General features: G+C 37.4%; 1 protein-coding gene across 1 annotated transcript in view; it reads left to right on the plus strand.

Annotated features, from left to right (window-relative positions):
- The window catches only part of GRM1 (glutamate metabotropic receptor 1), a 468,268-nt gene that overhangs the window by 348,407 nt on the left and 100,793 nt on the right, over positions 1-19,068 (plus strand). Inside the window, exon 6 of the mRNA XM_042940021.1 lies at positions 11,105-11,340. Within this exon, the coding sequence (XP_042795955.1) occupies positions 11,105-11,340 (236 nt within the window). The remainder of the gene's footprint in view (positions 1-11,104; positions 11,341-19,068) is intronic.

Consider the following 19,068-nt stretch of genomic DNA (forward strand, 5'->3'; position numbering starts at 1 on the left):
TGTGAATGTGACATTTGAGAGACATGAAGGAAATGAAAGAGTGAGCCATGAAAATACCCAAGTAAAGAGAATTCCAGAATTTCAGGCAGAGTAGCCACTACAAAGATCCTAAGGCCAGGGCGTCCTTGTTCACTGAGGAACAGTAGGGCGACCAGTGTGGCTGGAGCAGAGCAAAGGTTAGAATAGTAGAGATGAGGGAGGTAATGAGGATCAGAGTGTGTAGAGCCTTTAAAGGTACTCATCAAAAGACTTTGGGTGAGAAGGAAAGGCATTGGTGGATTTTAAGCAGAGAAATGCCGGGATCTGATTTATGTTTTAATCAGAATCACTTTGGCTCTTTATTGCACTGTTTTTCTAATGGGTCTCTTGCTTCCCCTCAGTTGGTTCTTAACAATTATTTGGGAAACTTCAGTCTTTCATTTGGATGGCACAGGGACATGAAAAATAAGAGTTCAGTGGCAATAAAACAGCCAGGGATTTAAAACGGAGAGCAGAGATTTGTAATTTAAATCTGTAAAATTTTGCACTAAGGAATGAAGCCATCAGAGCCTTCCCAACAAAATGAAAAGTCTCTACTTGGTGGTCATGGCTTCATTTACCATGAGCTTCCAAATGGAGTTTTCAAAGAGTTCCATTTTGAACTGTTGAACCAGCATAGTCTTTCCCTTAACAATTTCTTACAACTTTATCTTAACATCTTCTAGAACGTGCTTCTGTATTTCCTTCTCCTCCCCCTCATCATCCCCCTCCTCCTCCTCCTCCTCCTTCTTCTTCCTCTTCCCTCCTTCTCCTCCTCCCCCTCCCCCTCCTTCCCCTTCTCCCCCTCCTCCTCCTCCTTCTTCTTCCTCTTCCCTCCTTCTCCTCCTCCCCCTCCCCCTCCTTCCCCTTCTCCCCCTCCTCCTCCTCCTCCTCCTTCTTCTTCCTCTTCTCCTCCTTCTCCTCCTCCCCCTCCCCCTCCTCCCCCTTCTCCTCCTCCCCCTTCTCCTCCTCCTCCTCCTCCTCCTTCTTCTTCTTCTTCTTCTTCTACTACTTCTTCTTCCTCTTCCTCTTCTTCTTCTTTCCTTTTAATTTCAATCTAGTTAGGAACTTTGGTAAAATAAAATTAAGAAAATTATTAGGAAGTCAAATACAGCATAAAGACATGAAGAATACAAGCCCAAAGTTGTATTATTAGATTTAACAGACACAAAATCTCATTTCAGTAAATATAATAAAAATAAACAAAGAAAAGAATTGCCAAAACAGTATTCATTGTTCATTGAAAGTGTGGGTTGGGCCTAGGTGATTCGTAGAGAATATTACTATTATACTTCTAACTTTTAGATATTCTATAATTGTAAATAAAAAGTTACAAGTGAAGTAGAGGTTTCCTATGTTGAATGCCTGTATGTACCCTTTTAACAAACACCATGCATATCAATATTTAAAATTTTAATATGATAATGACTTTATTAAATTATCCAATATGGTTTGGTTTAACTATCATACTTGCATAGGATTATGCATATGTATTCTGCTTCTTTATATAATTTTTATGACATTCCTAATAGAATAACCAGCCTCACAGAGGTGTGCTGATGGAAATGGAAGAAACACTTTGCAGCAATTTCAGTGAATTTGGGGTATTCATTTAAAATTTTTGATCCCAAGTAAAGTGAGTGATGCTCTATTTTCAAAAGTCATCTTTAATCAGTAGCTAGTTCCAATAATTTAGCTACTAATCAGTAGCTAGTTCCAATAAGTAGTTAGTTCCATAACTTTTTAGTTCAATTTAAATTATCTTTTGATGAAATAAAAGAATTCTGGGCCCACTGATTTCTTATATGAGGATTTTTAAAAATGAGTAACAAATTTAATAAAATTACATCTGCTGTGGACTGAATTGTGTTCGCTCAAAATTCATATGTTAAAGTCCTAATCTCCAATGTGACTGTGTTGGGAGATAGGGCCTTTAGTGAGATAATTAAAGTTAAATGAGGTCATGAGGGTAGGACCCTTATCCAATAGGATTAGTGTCCTTGTAAGAAAAAAAAGTACCAGAGAGCTTGTTGTCTCTCTGTTTTTCTCATACCATGTGTATTTAAGCACTGAGGAAAGGCCACATGAAGACATAGTCTGCAAGCCAGGAAAAGAGCTCTCACAAGAAACTGAGTCAGTTGGAACCTTACTTTTGGACCTCTGTTCTTCAAGACTGTGAGAAAATAAATTTCTGTTGTTTAAGCCATCTGTCTGTAGTATTTTGTTATATCAGCCCAAGGAGACTAAGGCAATCTAATTCATGAACAATTCATGAAACATTTGCTGACAAAACTTTGCAGATGATAATATTGAGATCATCTCCACTTGTTGACAATTATTTTGAAATTAAAATTGTGACATAGCAATCTACAAAAAAACCTTTTTCTTCAAAATTTCTGACTTTTAATTTTGCCCTTTATGAATGTCAGCTCCTATCTGTCAAAAAAAAAAGATTCTTTCTTTTCAAGAAATTTAAAGATCATTAACTATATCAAAGATATCAGTCAATAGAGAAAGTCAAGCTTTCCTATTGATATGTTTACATATTGAGACAAAACTGATTTCTTATCCTGAAGAAAAACTGTTCTGTAGTTCATTCTTGATATAATTTTTCCTCTCAATACCAAGAATAGCTGTTTATGGTCAGGTTCTATATTATTACAGTTGGCTGGGGGGGGTGGGGGGAGGTGTCAATAAGACAGAAGCCCTAAGTTAATAGCAGTTACCTATTTCCCTGAAGTATGTATCTCCATCATGAACAATTTCAATCTGCCAATGTTAAGACACAGAACATAGCATTTGGGAAAAATGCTAACAATCAGTTCTGATGGGCCAATGAAAGCCACCTTCAGTGCATTGGTTCTTACATAACACAAAGTTTATATCATGTCACTAAGTGGTGTTTACTTCAGCTGATTTTTTTTCACCAAGACCTTCTCAAAACAGAAACTATTGCGTCGATTTCCATTCTCTCACAAGCTACTTAGGTAACTACTCCAGGATGTTTCCCTGATGATGGCAGTTGGAGCAGAAGAACTTACTCCCGTACAGAACATAAGCCGCCAGCCACATTTTTTGACAAAGTAATTCTTCATAATGTTATCATATCTAGAGGTAGTTGTGCTTCTCAGCTTTGGAACTAAAAGAAAATTTAAATAAGAGAAGAGTTTTCTTCCCCTAAGTCTTCATCATTTTCAAATCGCACACATACTAAAAGAACTGCCACGTGAGAATTTATCCGCACGTTTCTCAAGTTGCAATGAAAGAATGCTTTGCCAGCTTCATTTATGCAGGGCCTTGGTTTTCCACATCATTAGGCAGTTTCAGAAATCATCGAGCTATGATGCACAGAAAGTAAAACTTGAGCTACTTTCTTTACCGGAATCAGCAAACATTGCTAAGCAAATATCTTTGATGCAGTCATTCACTGATGTCTTGGCAACTGTATGTGTCTTTCAGTCTTAGCAACCCCGGATGCCGCTTTATTTAAAACCCGTGCAACACTAATGTTTTGTTAGAATATTGAACATAGACTTCTATCAGCTTTTTAATTTAATACTTTTTGTTTCAAAGAATTATTTGATTGTCCATTTAACTTTTAATGTTTTGTGTATCAATCATTAGTAAATTTTGATGACTTCACAAATTCGTCAGGTAAAGCAACTCCACAAATAACATACTATGGTTTCAGCACCTCACCATCAATTGGGGATAAAAACCAAATTCAATATATGAGGGGATGTATTTTCAGGTGAATTTCATCAGAACTCTTTTGCCCTCATTTCTCTGGAATCCTTTCCGCTATCCATATTCAAATACTATTATTGCCACATTTAGCAGATTGTATATCTTTTCCCATAAAAAAAAAATCCAGTGAAGCCTGTGTGGCCATATAATTAGAGTTAAAGTAAATAATGAGACTTGTATTTCCCTAATGTAGAAATTACTCTTACATGATAGATTATAAAATAAGCTTGATTAAAATTTAAAGTGATTATAAAAAAAAGTGCATAAAAATAAATGCTTGTTATGTTCTTGGATATTTATATACTTTTGGGTTACAGTTGGCAAAGTAACCATGAAATGCCACACACTATGACACGGTTCTACTGCATATGGCATGCATACAGCTTGAGCTACAGGCAATTGACCATACAAATTGTACAACAAAGTGCTTACACCCTATTCAATGACAGGGGGCCACAGATCACGTTCTTAGATCTTACAACAATGTCTCACTGCTATAGATTTTTCTAAATGCTTAGTCTCAGTCTCTGTCTTACTTCCTCTTTGAGTGGTAAGTTTATGAACTGGCACCAGTCTTTGGCCCATACTGTGAATAGTGCTTTTGTAGAGAAACCTTCCCATATCTAGACAGAGCTCACACATTGGATGGATTGTGAGGAGACTGATGGTAAAGAACTGTTAACATCTAGTAAGATTTTATCATGTGCTAGACTGTGCTACATATTTCACGTGGATCATATATTTTAATTCACACGCAATCCAAAGACGTTGATACCATTTCCACCACCATTTTATAGGTGGGGAAACAGAGGCTTAGAAAGTTTCAGTAACCAATTCCTATTTCATTTTGTCTCCTGGGATTAGTTGAATGAGAGACAGAATGGGATGCTACCCTGGTAGTGGAACTTGAAGGAAGAAAAAAGATCCACTTGTCCACAGTAATTCCCCTCATGGACCCACCCTTCTTTTACACTGGCTTAAAATTGTCTTTGATACATGAAAGCTTGGCTTGTAGAAGTTTTAGGAAAGGCTCCCACACGTGCATGGTTGTGTGCAATGTTTACAATCTTTGCCCTACGTTTCTGCTAGGACATAGTCACAAGTCTCCAGCTGGCAGACAATTTCAGGTTCAGGATGCCAGAGGTGAGTTGGGGGATGGGGTGAAGAGCATATGGTAAAATAAGAATTACTTATCTGACCTTGATCTCCCATATGTGAAGTTTCCACTTCTTGAGAATTCCCTTCATTTTTCCTCTTTTGCCTTTTGCCACCATCTCGTCCCCTCCTCCACTTTGGTCGCTTTTCTACCAGAACACCATAGGGCTAGAAGTGAGGCTTCTGTTTGAATTCTAATTCTAGCAGGACAGGAAAACCGAAGGGGGAAGTAGCTCATCATCCTCTCTGTTTTCCAGCGGGCTGATGACCTCTAAGTGCCTGTCCTACATAATTAAATAAATAATACCTACATTTTGTATCAGTTTTATATTTGTGGTGAGTTGGCAGCAACTAATTTTAAAATTAACTACCAACTAATTGGACCACTATCCCCATTCCTGGTTCATCAAATCTCCACTGTGCCTTCACATTATAATGTAATTAGCCTGTGTGTGTGCATGTGTGCATAGGTGTACGTGTGTGTGTGTGTGCGCACACACACCCATGCCCACAATGTGTTTCCACAGTTTTTGTCTGAGAATTCTAGAAACAAAGAACGTTCACAAGTAACTACACTCTAGGTAATTTTAGAATGACCTTTCTAAGACAAACCTAACCATGTCATATCCCTGCTCAAAATCTGCGTAATTTCTCACCACCTTAAAAATAAAATCCAAAACCCTTAACAAGGATGTTCAGAGGTGCCTGGGTGGCTCAGTAGGTTAAGTGTCAGACTCCTGATTTTGGCTTAGGTCATGGTCTCCCGGTTTTTGAGATCAAGCTCCCTGTCGGGCTCTGTGCTGACAGCGCAGAGCCTGCTTGGGATTCTCTCTCCCTCTCTCTCTGCCCCTCCCCCCCCCTCAAAATAAGTGAATAATCTTAAAAAGAAAAAGGATGTTCAGGTTCTTCAACATCTCACAGGCTTGTCTTAAGCGTTACCTTGCACACTTTAAGCAAACTGAAAGCCTTGCTGCTTGATTGCTTTGTCCCCTCTTGAACTGGTTCTTCTTCCATCTCTCTTTTTACTGTGCAGCTTCAATGCATCCCATGAGTCTCGTCTTAGACGTTACTTCCTCTTGGGCAAAACCTCCCTTGACATGTCCCTTTTCTTTCTCTATCCTTCTGTAGCCCGTCTTCCTTTCCTTTCACTGCTGCAACTCTCTGTGGCGATTGTGTATTCAGTGGCTAGTCTTCCCTGCCCCTGTGATTGTCTGGAGAGCAGGGGCCGCACCTGCACCGCTTATCAATGTATCTGCAGCCGTAAGCAAAATGCCTAACTCACACAAGATTCTTAGTGCATAAATGTCGAATGAATAAAGCCAGTCTGAGTTCTTATTGAAAAAGCTGCCATTGCCGCCATAAAATTTCTCACAATTGACATCACATGATTTAAACTGAACTACATGACGTTTCTTCAACCTTTATAAGTATGGTTAGCATTGTATTTATGGAATTTTGTGCTTGTTTACATATGTTTCTGAAAATATTTTTATTATCCTTTCTAATTTTCTTGGTTATATGCTAGTCTCTGGAATACATATATATTTTTAAATATTTGTTTATTTTTGAGAAAGAAAGCAGGCGAGGGGCAGAGAGAGAGGGAGGCAGAGAATTTGGAGCAGGCTCCACCCTGTCAACACAGAGCCCAATGCAGGGCTCGAACTCACTAACAGGGAGATGATGACCTGAGCTGAAATCAAGAGTCAGATATTTAACTGACTGAGCCACCCAGGCGCCCCTCTGGAATATTTTTAAAGAATTATAGCTTTATTATTAGGTACATGCAATTACTTGTACTCCACACAAATCAAATCGCTTTACTCCCTAGACTGTAATTATTTTAATTGAATGTAAATATGTTTTTATAAAATGTTTTTAAACAATTTTTAAATGAATACAATTGTATTTCTGTTTTTTTTACTATCAATTTTCTTATTAAATGATTTTAACTTGTATAATGCAAAGGTGGCACTCATACATCTCCTGCCCAGCTATGATTGCTAGAATTAGAAATGATACCTTTCTGTTGTTTCCATCAGAATTTATTCAGTGGAATAAATATTATTCTTCGGGTTGGGACTGCGGAATTTCACAGGGACTAGAACAATGATTCTGGGTAAGAGAACAGGCTTGTGAAAGAGCTGCTGTGTAAAAACATTGAGGGGGATAAGGAACAAGGATTCTTGTATTTTGTAGCTTTCTGTTAAATGTTTGCCCTGTTTGTCCACATTATGCAGTTTTATTTCCAGAGCCCAGATAGGAAAAGGAGCTCATCACCAGGAAGCAGATGGGGCAGCAGAAGCTGCTGGAGGCTGTGAATATGCCTCGTAGAGTTCAGCATGCAGCACAGTGGGAGTCACTGCAGACACCTGGGCTGAGCAGGTGCCTGCAGGTCATTTCTGGTCACATAGTCCACACTACCACCACCACTGTCAACAACAACGACAAGAGTAAACCCCCAAACCAGGTTGAAGGAGAGCTGCTGCCTCCCTGTTTTCCAGTGTGCTTCACGGAGAATCCACCAAAACAATATCATCATAAAAAAATCCCAACACAACTAAGCAGCAAAAATTCTTGAAAATTCTCTGTGGATACTATTTGGCAAGTAGACAAGATGATTTAAGTACATAAACAAAACAAAACAAAACAAAACAAAAAAAAAACCCAGGTGCTTTACGGATGTTTTTCAGCAACTTTTTGTTAGCATTCCCTAACCTTATCTGTGATAGATTTAAGATCTCTTACAAACCTCTAACAATTAACATTTCAAAAGTATTCACCAACTAATCCTAGCTGAATACTTTTTTCTGTCACATCCTGGTTCTCCGTGATTTCATGATTTCTTGGATTTGACCCCAACTCTAATTTTGGAATGAGGTCATCTATGGTGAGGGGGAAGGGCTTTAGCCAAAGGCAAGGGGGATCTAAGGCTCTACCCCACTAAAACATACGACTTCAAATTGTGTATATTCATAGACAATGATTTACTCCCATGATGTGCTCCTCTGTGTTGGAGGGCAAAAGGACAGGAGGTCACACTTTCTCTGCTTTTAGCACTGACACATGATACTTGCTTTTATAAACTGGGGATGATTTTTTAAAAAAAAGAAATACAAATAAACAGCATAGAAGGTTCATTTCATACACTTAAAAAAATTGTGGGTTTCTTGTTCAGACTATATCTACACACACAGAAAAGTCTCACATAATATGGAATCCTGGGGAGTAACACACCTCAAGCTTAAATTTTATGTCAAAAGTAACTTTTTTCTTTATAAGTCATTTTGATTTTAAATATATACTCATAAGCAGAATTTCTTGAAAGTCTGGTGGATTTTATTTTTACCCTTGACCCCACAGTTCAGGTCTTCAAACTGCTATACATGTAGTTATGATATAATATGAATAAATTGAAATAATTAAATTAGTTCAAAGTTTTCTAAGCAAACTGAGCATAGAGAAAAATAGATGAGTCTATCTTCTTTTTTAATATCAGTTTGACTGACCGTCATATCCAGTGATGGTGAGTAAAGCCAGACTTGTTAGAAAGACTCAGGTCATTCACCACCAGGGAGCAGAGCTCAATGGCCTTATTATGTAATAGGCTTACAACACTTTGAGGACTTCCTGCAGTCCTAAGGCTAACAGCTTCTAAACTGGGATTTATGCCCATACTTCCCGCCACACTTCCCTCTATGCTCCAGCCATACGGACTCTCCAAATTCTTTGAATGGCCCATGCTCTTTCCTATGTATTAGATAACCTACCAGGAACCTTCTATACCAATTCCTCTCCATCTTTTCATCTGACTAATGTCCACACATCCTTTGGGTCTCAGCTCAGACATAACTTTCTTAGTCATCCTTAATCACTTTCTCCCCACCCACACTTATATACCTATGTACACACTTGACTGAGTTAAATCCCCAAACTCTTCTCCTCATAGTACTGGTTGCTTTTCCTTCCTTACCTTTACAGTGTTTGTAATTCTTGTTTAATGTTTGTTTCCCCCACAAGTCTGTAACACTAGGGGCAGAGGATAGTGTGTCTTATTCTCAATTGAATCTTGAGCATAGGAGAGCATCTAGGTAAATGCAGAAGGAAGGAAGGAAGAGAGGGAGGGAGGGAGGAAATGAGGGGTGGAGGGGAAAGGGAAAGGAAAGATCTGTTCAAAATTGTAAAATATCTATCCTAATGGATTTAGAAAAAGCATGTAGACATTCTCTGGTCTGGCTGATTAGACTACACTATACTTCAAGGTCTCTTTAGCTCTGGATCATGTTAAGTCAGCTATACCTTCTACAACCCTCGGTCTATTGAAAATACAGCTCCTGTGTGGTTCACTGGGAAGATTCTGAAATAGAACTGCACCAATGAACCCAGCTTAGTGGAGGACACATTTATCCCAACTGATCTCAGGTAACAAGGGGTAAGCGATGGTCAGTCTTTTATATTTGGCCCAGATCCCTGCTCTGTGAGAAGCAAGTGATAAAACACTTTCTCTGTCAGAGACCGAACAGTTAGTTATGTTCCAGAAACTGCAGGGAGCGACTCCGTGGGTGTAAATAAATCCACCTCTTGACCAAGGGAGAAAATTAACATTCTCTTTAGTTTGACTCAGCTGTAGACAAATTTCTTCCTGACTATGGGCCCCTTGACTTCCCTTTCCTTCGAGCATTTAATTTAAAAAAATGCTGTTAGGAACACCTGGGTGGCTCAGTCAGTTGAACATTGAGCTCTTGATTTCAGCTCAGGTCATGATCCCAGGGTCATGGGATGGAGCCCCATGTCTTGGGCTCTGCACTGAGCATGGAGCCTGCTCAGGATTCTCTCTCTCTCTCTTTCTCTCTCTCTCTCTCTCCCTCCCTGCCCATGCACGTGTTCTCTCTCTCTCTCTCTCTAAAGAAAAAATAAAACAAATAAAAATCAGCATTATAAATTCTTTGTCTCTTGGAGGTGTACATTTTCTCCTACACTCTTGCCAGTTTTACAGCAGAGAAATTTCTTTCTCAGGTACCTGGAAGCCATCCTTTGAAATGTAATCATCAAGAGTGATAGCAGACCTCTGTTTCCCAGTTTCTGTGGAAAGGTGGAAACCTAACTTAGATAAATGACAATTATAAAACACAGATGGCTAATCACATTGACCAAGCGCCTCTCAATGTCCTCCAGCACTTGCTCACTAGCTTCTCCCAGCAATTAAATCTCCCCAACTTTTGTTTCAGCAGAGGGGAGTTCAGTGTCTTTGGCATATTGGAATATACTTGAATAAAGTCTTGTTTGCCTGTTTAACTCTATCCAGTGTAATTTTTTTTGATACCTGCTTGGGAAGGAATCAGAGCCACTCACAGGAGGTTTGGCCTGGTTCACGTGCATACTTGAATTAAATTGGAGCTACATCACTCATAACCAATGTGAATGTTCTAGAAGGTGATCAAATTAAAATAAAATTTGAACCTACTGGATAAAACATCAGTTAACTTCCATTTAGTGAGCAGGAGGATTAGTTTCATTTTGGGGAGTGGGATTGTTTTCTTTGAATGCTGCTGTTTTGAAAAAACATTGAAGAGGAAGCATCTGATCACTTCTAGGCAATGTAAGTTTGAACAACGTCCAGGAGCCAGATCTGTGGTTGTCATGTTTCTGAGCTAAATCAATTTTCTGCCCTATAAATGCAGCGCATATAATGGTCTTGGTTGAAACCTTGAAAGCTTGCTGAGCTCTTATTGTGAAGGCCCTGAGTGCCTGGGTTTTATTTTATTCTGATTTGGACAGCAATTGACGGTTTTGTGCCTAAAGAGCACTGGGTTGGGAGCCAGACTGCCTGGATCCATATCCTGGCTCCACTGGGACTTCAGTTAGTTGCTGAACGTCTTCTGACTCAGTAAATGTGAATAGTAGAGAATCTGAAGCCTAGTAAATGCTCAATAAATGTTAGTTCTTGCCATTGCTACTATTATTATTATCATCACTTTCACTACTGTGAAAAACAAACAAGACTTTATTATTTCAGAATTTACTACTCTCCACCAAAAAAAAAAAAAAAAGCCATTGATGGGTAGCAATTCTGGCTTAAAATAGACTGTCAGCCTTGCTGAATTGCCTCACTCACGTGTAACGCTGAGCTCTATTTGTGAGACCTTTGTCTTTCTCTCTCCCTACCCCAATCCCTGAATTTTTTTAGTGATGGATGGGCAGACAGAGATGAAGTCATTGAAGGTTATGAGGTGGAAGCCAACGGGGGAATCACAATAAAGCTGCAATCTCCAGAGGTCAGGTCATTTGATGATTATTTCCTGAAGCTGAGGCTGGACACTAATACGAGGAATCCCTGGTTCCCTGAGTTCTGGCAACATCGGTTCCAGTGCCGCCTACCAGGACACATTCTGGAAAATCCCAACTTTAAAAGAATCTGCACAGGTAATACGTGTTCACAAAATACTAACTCAGAAGTTACAACTCTATCTCCATTGCAACTTGTTGAATGAGAGTAGAAGGTGTCAAGGCTGGAGTTCCAAAGACTAAATTACCATCTTAATTTATAAAATGGCTAGAATGAGGAGAGTGTGTGTATTACCCTGAGGATTCATGTTTCTATGTTCCAGAAAGACAACTTTGGTCTCTGGTGGAGCAGGTTGTAAGAAGAGATAATGTAGGTCAAGGAAAAGCGGACTGAGAATTCACGTATCTACTATTCAAGCCCGAGGGAAGAGGTTTTATTGCAAGCATGTTTAGGAAATGTTAACCACAGACATAAGTAAGCAGCACTGGTTTGATCCCTTTTTCTTCTTTACGACTCGCTTCAATATACAGGTCTGGAGAAGGTGAGATAATGACATCCAGGGCCACACCACGAACATACATGTATGTGTATGTGGACGTAGGTGGCCAGAAACTCTGCACTCTCATTTGCAAATAGGAGTGACATTTCCCAGTGGGACAGATAATTCCCATGCACTGCTCACTGAAGGCATGCCAGAAAAGGGCAGCATATTGTTTCAGGTCTTCAGGGCTTGGTGAACTCTACTGGGAGTGGAGTTCCCTCCCCCTACCCACCCCACCCCACCCCACCCTGCCCCAGGAACTGCTGTACTTAACATGACTAACTTACCATACTTCTTAACAGATTTCTTAACACAGTAATTTCCATGAGTGCTATCATTACTGCATAGAGACATTGATGTCCCCTGTCTTTTTTCAGTATTGTTTAATGTGGCAAAAATAGATCACCTTTGGTATACCACAGTGCCATTCAAAGCCAGTTGTCTATACTGGGTTGATAGCACAGCATGATGGACAGGCATTAAAGGTGGTATTGCCAGGACTGAGACGGGAAAGACTACAGGAAAAGCGAGAAGGATCAGGAACTAGATTTTGGATGGGTTAAGTTTGAGATGGCTATTAGTGGATTGCAACTATATATGTCACTTGGTCATTGTGTTCTATTGGTAAAATTTAGATTACTACTTGGATGTCTTTACATAAGGATTTCCAGGAAAGTATCTTGTGACCTAAGCTTTCAAAACAAAAGTTAGAATTCTACAGCCATGTACGTTTTAAAAACCATTTTGGGTTTTCAATTGTCATAGTGCATGCAAATGTCAAGGTTAAAGTTTGAACTTGGTTAATGTTCATACTAGAAAATTTAAAAATTTCACATTCATGAACTGTTCTTGTATTTTACTTCACTCAGCTATTTTTAAGAGTTTCTTATGTGATTACAACCTTTTATAAACATGTTTATGTTTGCATTTCATTTTGGAGTCAAGCTTAGGAAATATTTCCCTTTGTTCTTAGTTCTAAGAAAGATCAAAGGCTTATTTAACTTTTCTATTTGGAACTAATTCATGAACTTTATTGATCGTTTCTTCTACGGGAATCCTAGAATTTTATCATTAATTTTTCTTTAGCAGTGTTTATGTTATCTGTGTATACATTCGTGTAAATTTACTTTGCTCTTCAGTTTTAATGTCTGCATTTCTATGAAATTGGCTTCAGTGTTATTGATGAACAACTAAACTTTTACTTCATGTATCATTCTTATCTAGTTGAGATACTTGAATAGCAAATGAATTGCATAGTCTTCTAATGAATATGCAGACACATTTATGAAAATTAATGTGCAGAAGTGAAATGAACCCTTCCATTCTATTGATAGCTACTCTTTCTATCACTTATTTTTACCTCTTCTAATTGGGTCATTTCAATGTTTTGGAAAGTTTTGATATTGCAGTTCATTTCCATAGAAACCTTTATTGAGCTTAATCTCAGATGTCACTATTTAAATAAAGAGTTTCCATGCACTAGATTTTCAGTTTGAATATTAAGGGTCCTGAGCCCAGGCTGAATAATTTGCAAATCACTGTGGCTAATTAAAAAGTACTTCATGCACAGTCTACATCACTGCTTAATTAGTTGCGAATATCAAGGGATTAGAGAAAGTGTTGGAAAGGTACTAACCAAAACATCAAAGCCTAACTTCTAAAAAAATTAATCATTGTGAGGACAGTGGAGAGAATAGGTATAAAGCAAATCAAAGTCACTCTCTTCCAGTAAATGTCTTAACTGTTTATAGCATTTTTTGCAGTGGCATAGGGCTTTATCCTTCCTGATGAGAATTGTGAAAATGATTCCATGGAAACTGCGAGAGCATTTGGAAGCGTAACCAACTGGAGCCAGCACTGGTTCTGTTAATAATCTGCCACAAAACTTGAAGGACCTCATTTAATCTCTGAGTCAATTTTTGCAACTATAGCATGATAACACTTTCTATTTTACACAGGTGTGAGAATTAAATGAAGTAACACAAGTGAGATACTTCGCAAATCCTTACATAAGTGTAAAGTGTTGTTGTTAATATCGTGTCTTACAAGAAGGAAAATAAGATGTAGCGTGGATTACCTTGTAAAATATTATAGTTTTTGAAATTAAAAATTTAGCATAACTATATTCCAAGATGTGGCAACTAGAAAAACAAGCACAGAACCCTTAATCAACCACCCTTACACAGTGCCAAAATGGATATTTTATTTTTCTCCTATCTAGGCTTTCACAATTTTTTTCTGATTATCAAAGTAATATGCAGTACTAAGTTTAACATATACAAATTGGAAATATAGAAAAACGTAAGAAAGATGAAAAGCATCAATAATTTTCTTTTATATAACTGTTAATTACTATTAATTTTTTGATGTATTTCTAGCAAATATACTGTTAAATTTTTGTTATATTTTTATCTATATATACTTATAAATCATATAGCTAATATTATTTTTATATTGCTTTTAGAATGAATACTGCCTTTTCTTTAAATTTATGAATTTCTTTGTCACTAATTTCTTTCACTCATTTTTTTTTCCATTTTTAAAAATTTTATTTTAGAGAGAGAGAGGGGGGGTTCAAGCAGGGGAGAGGGGCAGAGGGAGAAAGAGAGAGAATCCCAAGCAGGCTCCATACTCAGTGCAAAGCCCAGCACATGGGTTCAATCTCACAACCCTGGGATCATGACCTTAGCTGAAATCAAGAGTTGGGTGCTCAACCGACTGAGCCACACAGGAGCCCCAATTTCTTTTATTCTTAATTGCTATATAACATTCTGCAGACATATAAACTCTAATTTCTTTGACCATCTCATTCTTCTGACACATCTAGGCTGTTTTCAGTTCTTTATGAGTTAAAAAAGCTGCAGAGAGGTATTAAAAATTCTTCTCCCTAGTCCTCACCTTATTCTTTTCTCATTTTGGATAATTTTCTTAAAGTATATTTCCAGAAGTTGAATTACTCAAATGATATGAATACTTCTAAGAAAATAAGAGGTTCCAAAAGGCAACTCCTACCAGCACCACTTGCAATTCTATGGACTTTTTTCATTTTCTTTTGCATAGTTATAATCATAGTGTGCCTGTAATACTGCATCTTTTTTTCAGTTAAGATTCTACTTTACTTTTGATGTTGTTGCATAATCTTTATAATGACCATTTTAATAGCTCCATAATATTCTACCCAATGAAAATATTATAATTACTTAGTCATTCTTATATTACTGGACATTTAGGTTTCTTCCAATTGTTCTTCTTACAAAACAAAACAAAACAAAACAAACCAGTGAATATGGTACAGAGTTTTCATGATTGTTGTTGTTACTACTTATGGATTGTTCCCTCACTATAGATTCCTAAATATATAATTATATTTAGAATATGACAATATTTGGGTTCCTTAAGTACATGTATTGCCATTGTCTTGCAATATGGCAATATCAAGAGTTGCTGTGGTTAGCAGTATATAAACTGAATGAGTTCACTTTGTCCTCACTGACCTTTTTCACAATCCAATGAATTTATGGCCATAATTTTTTACTTTCTGTCCTTATTCTTTATAGCAACTGGGAACAGGAGGACATAATGCTTTTTAAAGCTAGTATATCTTTCCTTGTAGTTGGCTATTATTGAAAACATAATGAAAGTATTTGGATGGTATCTGTAATACTCATCAACAGCTCAGGACTATTAATATAATGACAGATAGTCTGATGTGACAAAATTTCAAGACTTCCAAGCATGAGTACTCTTTTTTTTTAATTGAGATATAATTGACATATAACATTATATTAGTTTCTAGTGTACAACACAGTATTTGTTATTTGTATATGTAGTAAAACCATTACTCTAGCATCCTTTATCATCCATCATCACTATATATATCACATTTTCTTTATCCATTCACCCATTGAAGGATACTTAGATTGCTTCCATGTCTTGGCTATTATAAATAGCTTCAATGAACATAGGGGTGAATATATTTTTTCAAGATAGTGTGTTTGTTTCCTTGAGATAAACACCCAGAAGTGGAATTGATGCATCATACGACAGTTGTATTAACTTTCTGAGCAACCTCCAGACTGTTTTCCAGAGTGGCTGCACCAATTTCCATTCCCACAAACAGTACTTAAGGGTCCCCTTTACTTCACATCCTCAGCAGCATTTGTTATTCCTTGTCTTTTTGATAACAGCCATTCTAACAGGTGTAAAGTGATATCTCATTGTAGTTTTGATTTGTATATCCCTGATGGTTAATGATGTTGAGCACCTTTTCATGTACCTATTGTCCATCTGTATGTCTTCTTTCAAAAAATGTCTGTTCAGATCCCCTGCCCCTTTTTTCATCATTTTTTTTTTGCTATTGAGTTGTATGAGTTCTTTATTCATTTTAGATATTAACCTCTTATCAGATATGAAACTTGCAAATATTTTCTCTTTTTCAGAGATTAGCTTTTCATTATGTTAATTGTTTCCTTTGCTGTACAAAAGCTTTTTGGTCTGATGTAGTCCCACTTATTTATGTTTGCTTTTGGTATCAAAATCCAAAATATCATTATTACCAAGACTTTCTTTTAGCAGTTTTATGGTTTCAGGTCTTATGTTCAAGTCTCTCAAGTTTTTTCTGTGTGCATTTATAGTGTAAGATCATAGTCCAATTTAATTCTTTTACATGTGGCTGTCCAGCTTTGCCAACACCATTTATTGAAGAGACTAATATTTCCCCAAACCATGGGTACTCTTCCCCCAGCTTGGAGACTGTCACTCACAATTTTTAGATTGCTACTAATTTTTATAATATATTTGCTTCATGAGTAGGTTTCAGTGGAACTTCCATTTTGAATCAACTTACCATGTGAAGTGGGATAAGATGGGTCTAATATAATTTGACCCAGATTGAGACAGTTTCTTATTTACTACAGCCTATAAGGTCCTAGGGTAATAACTTCTCTATACTTTAGGAAGTTTGACTCCAATGCCAGTATGCACTCTTGAAGAATATCATTTGCCTTTACCCAAGAAATTGGTATATTAATTAGATTTTGTGGAATGCTTCACAATTTTCCACCCCTCCCTGTATCCATGCTCTTTGAAATACGACTTTGCAGCTCCTCCCATTATGAAGTAGAATTTTGTTCCCTGCCTTTTGAATTTTGATTGAATTTATAGCTTATTCTAAGTCTAGGTTTTAAGAGGCTTGACCTACTATTGTTCTCTTTCTTGGGATCTTCCCTCAGCTATATATATATATGTATATATATATATATATATATATATATATATATATATACATATATATATGCCTTCTAGAATATGAGAAAGAACTTAAAGCAAAAACAGGATGATCTCTTAGTTGAGGTCATACTGGCTAAACTAGTCTCCAGCCAATACACTCGCTGACTGTTGACATATAAGTGAGCCCAACCGAGATGAGTCATGTCCAACCCAGAGCAACAGAACTTCCTATTGACCCCCAGATTCATGAACTAAATAAATACCTGTTGTTTTAAGCCACTAAGCCTTGGGATGGTTTGTTATGCAGCATTATTGTGGCAATAGACAATAGAGCAATAGCTGATTTAATTTAGGGAACACAATTTCTCAACCCAATGCCAGAATTCTAAATCTTATCCCCCTTCAGGAGGAATGATACAATATTGTACCCTATATCTGGTGAATGAAACCAAACATTTTTATAAATTCTTTAGTGAAGAAGATTTAAAGCCTCCTGATCCAAGGCAGTAAGACTATTCTACTTCAAAATTCTGGAAGTGCTAACAAATGGGCACAGTTATAGCTGAGACAAACCAATAGCTTCAAAACCTAAAAGTCATAGGTTCTCACACAGTGCTGGTAGAAATTGCTTAATGGAAATATGTTACAAATCTTTAGATGTTGTCTTCGATACAGCAGTTTGGGGTGCTATAACAAATTAGCATAGACTTGGTGGCTTAAACAACAAATATTTATTTCTTACAGCTCTGGAGGCTAGAAAGTCTAAACTCAGGGACTTGCATGGTAGGGTTCTAGTGAAAAGCCTTCTTCCTGGTTTCCTTACATGATGGAGAGAGAAAAGAAGCAAGCTCTTCTCCTATAAGAGCACTAATCCCATCCTGAGATTCTGAGGTCTCTACCCTCAAGACCTAATTACCTCCTTAAATCGTATCTCCAAATATCATCACAATGGGGATCAGAGTTTAAAGATAAAAATTTGGAGGGGACACAAACATTCAGTCTATAGCAGATGTGTTTTGTATCTTTTGGTTGAAAGAATAAACATGAACTGACCTTCTGGGCATTACACTTTCTCAGAAAACCTCATTAGTTATCACGCATAGATGAAGCTCTGAAAATAATATCATACTATAAGCACAGTCTTGGTCTGCTTATCTCCTAATACTTTTGACCTGTCCTGTCAACTGTAGTACCCATTAACCAAGTGTAATTGTTTATATTTAAGTTTAAATTAAGAGTGACTGGGTGGCTCAGATCGTTGAGCGTTACACTCTTGGTTTCTACTCAGGTCATGTTCTCACAGTTCCTGGGATCAAGCCCCACGTTGGGCTCTGTGCTGGCAGAGTGGAGCCTGCTTGGGATTCTCTCTCTCTCTCTCTCTCTCTCTCTCTCTTTCGGCCCTTCCCTGCTCATGCTTTCTCTCTCAAAATTAATAAGTAAATATTTAAAAAATAGAAATTGACATTAAGATAAAATGAAATGAAGTGAAATACTCATTTTCTCAGTTTTACTAGTCACATTTTGTGTATCAACACCTGCATGTGGCTAGTGACTACATCTTGCACAGCACAGATACACAAAGAACTTCCATTATAACAGAGAGTACTATTGAACAGTGTTGCATTCTATTTTCTAACCCCATAAATGCAAGTTTGGTTGTTTCTATGGTTATTTGGATCTTATTCACAAGCTAGTGCTTGCAGCATGATCAACTTGCTGAATATCCCAACTACAACAGCTGAAAAACGTTATAAGCCAAGACTTCCATTTTTCTTGGTGATTCCCGCAGATCCTCCAACCCAAATAGGGCATTCTGGTTCCTACAAAGAGCAGCTGTGTCTTCATTCACCTATTAAAATTCAATATAGTTCCTTCTTGCATGTCATTTTAATAATTGAGTAGATTTATAGAAACATGTACATGTTCTATCATTCAAAGACATGAAGATTGATATAGGGACATCCTTTTAGTTTATATACATCTTGATTCTGTTCCCAAGGGACTTGAATAATTTTTAGCATCAAGAAGATGTAGACTTCAGGTATAAAAATGGATTTTTTTTGAGGCCTCCAACACTTATTGAAGCAGTGACCTG

This window comes from Panthera leo, chromosome B2 (genome assembly GCF_018350215.1).
Source record: "Panthera leo isolate Ple1 chromosome B2, P.leo_Ple1_pat1.1, whole genome shotgun sequence".
Lineage (NCBI taxonomy): Eukaryota > Metazoa > Chordata > Mammalia > Carnivora > Felidae > Panthera > Panthera leo.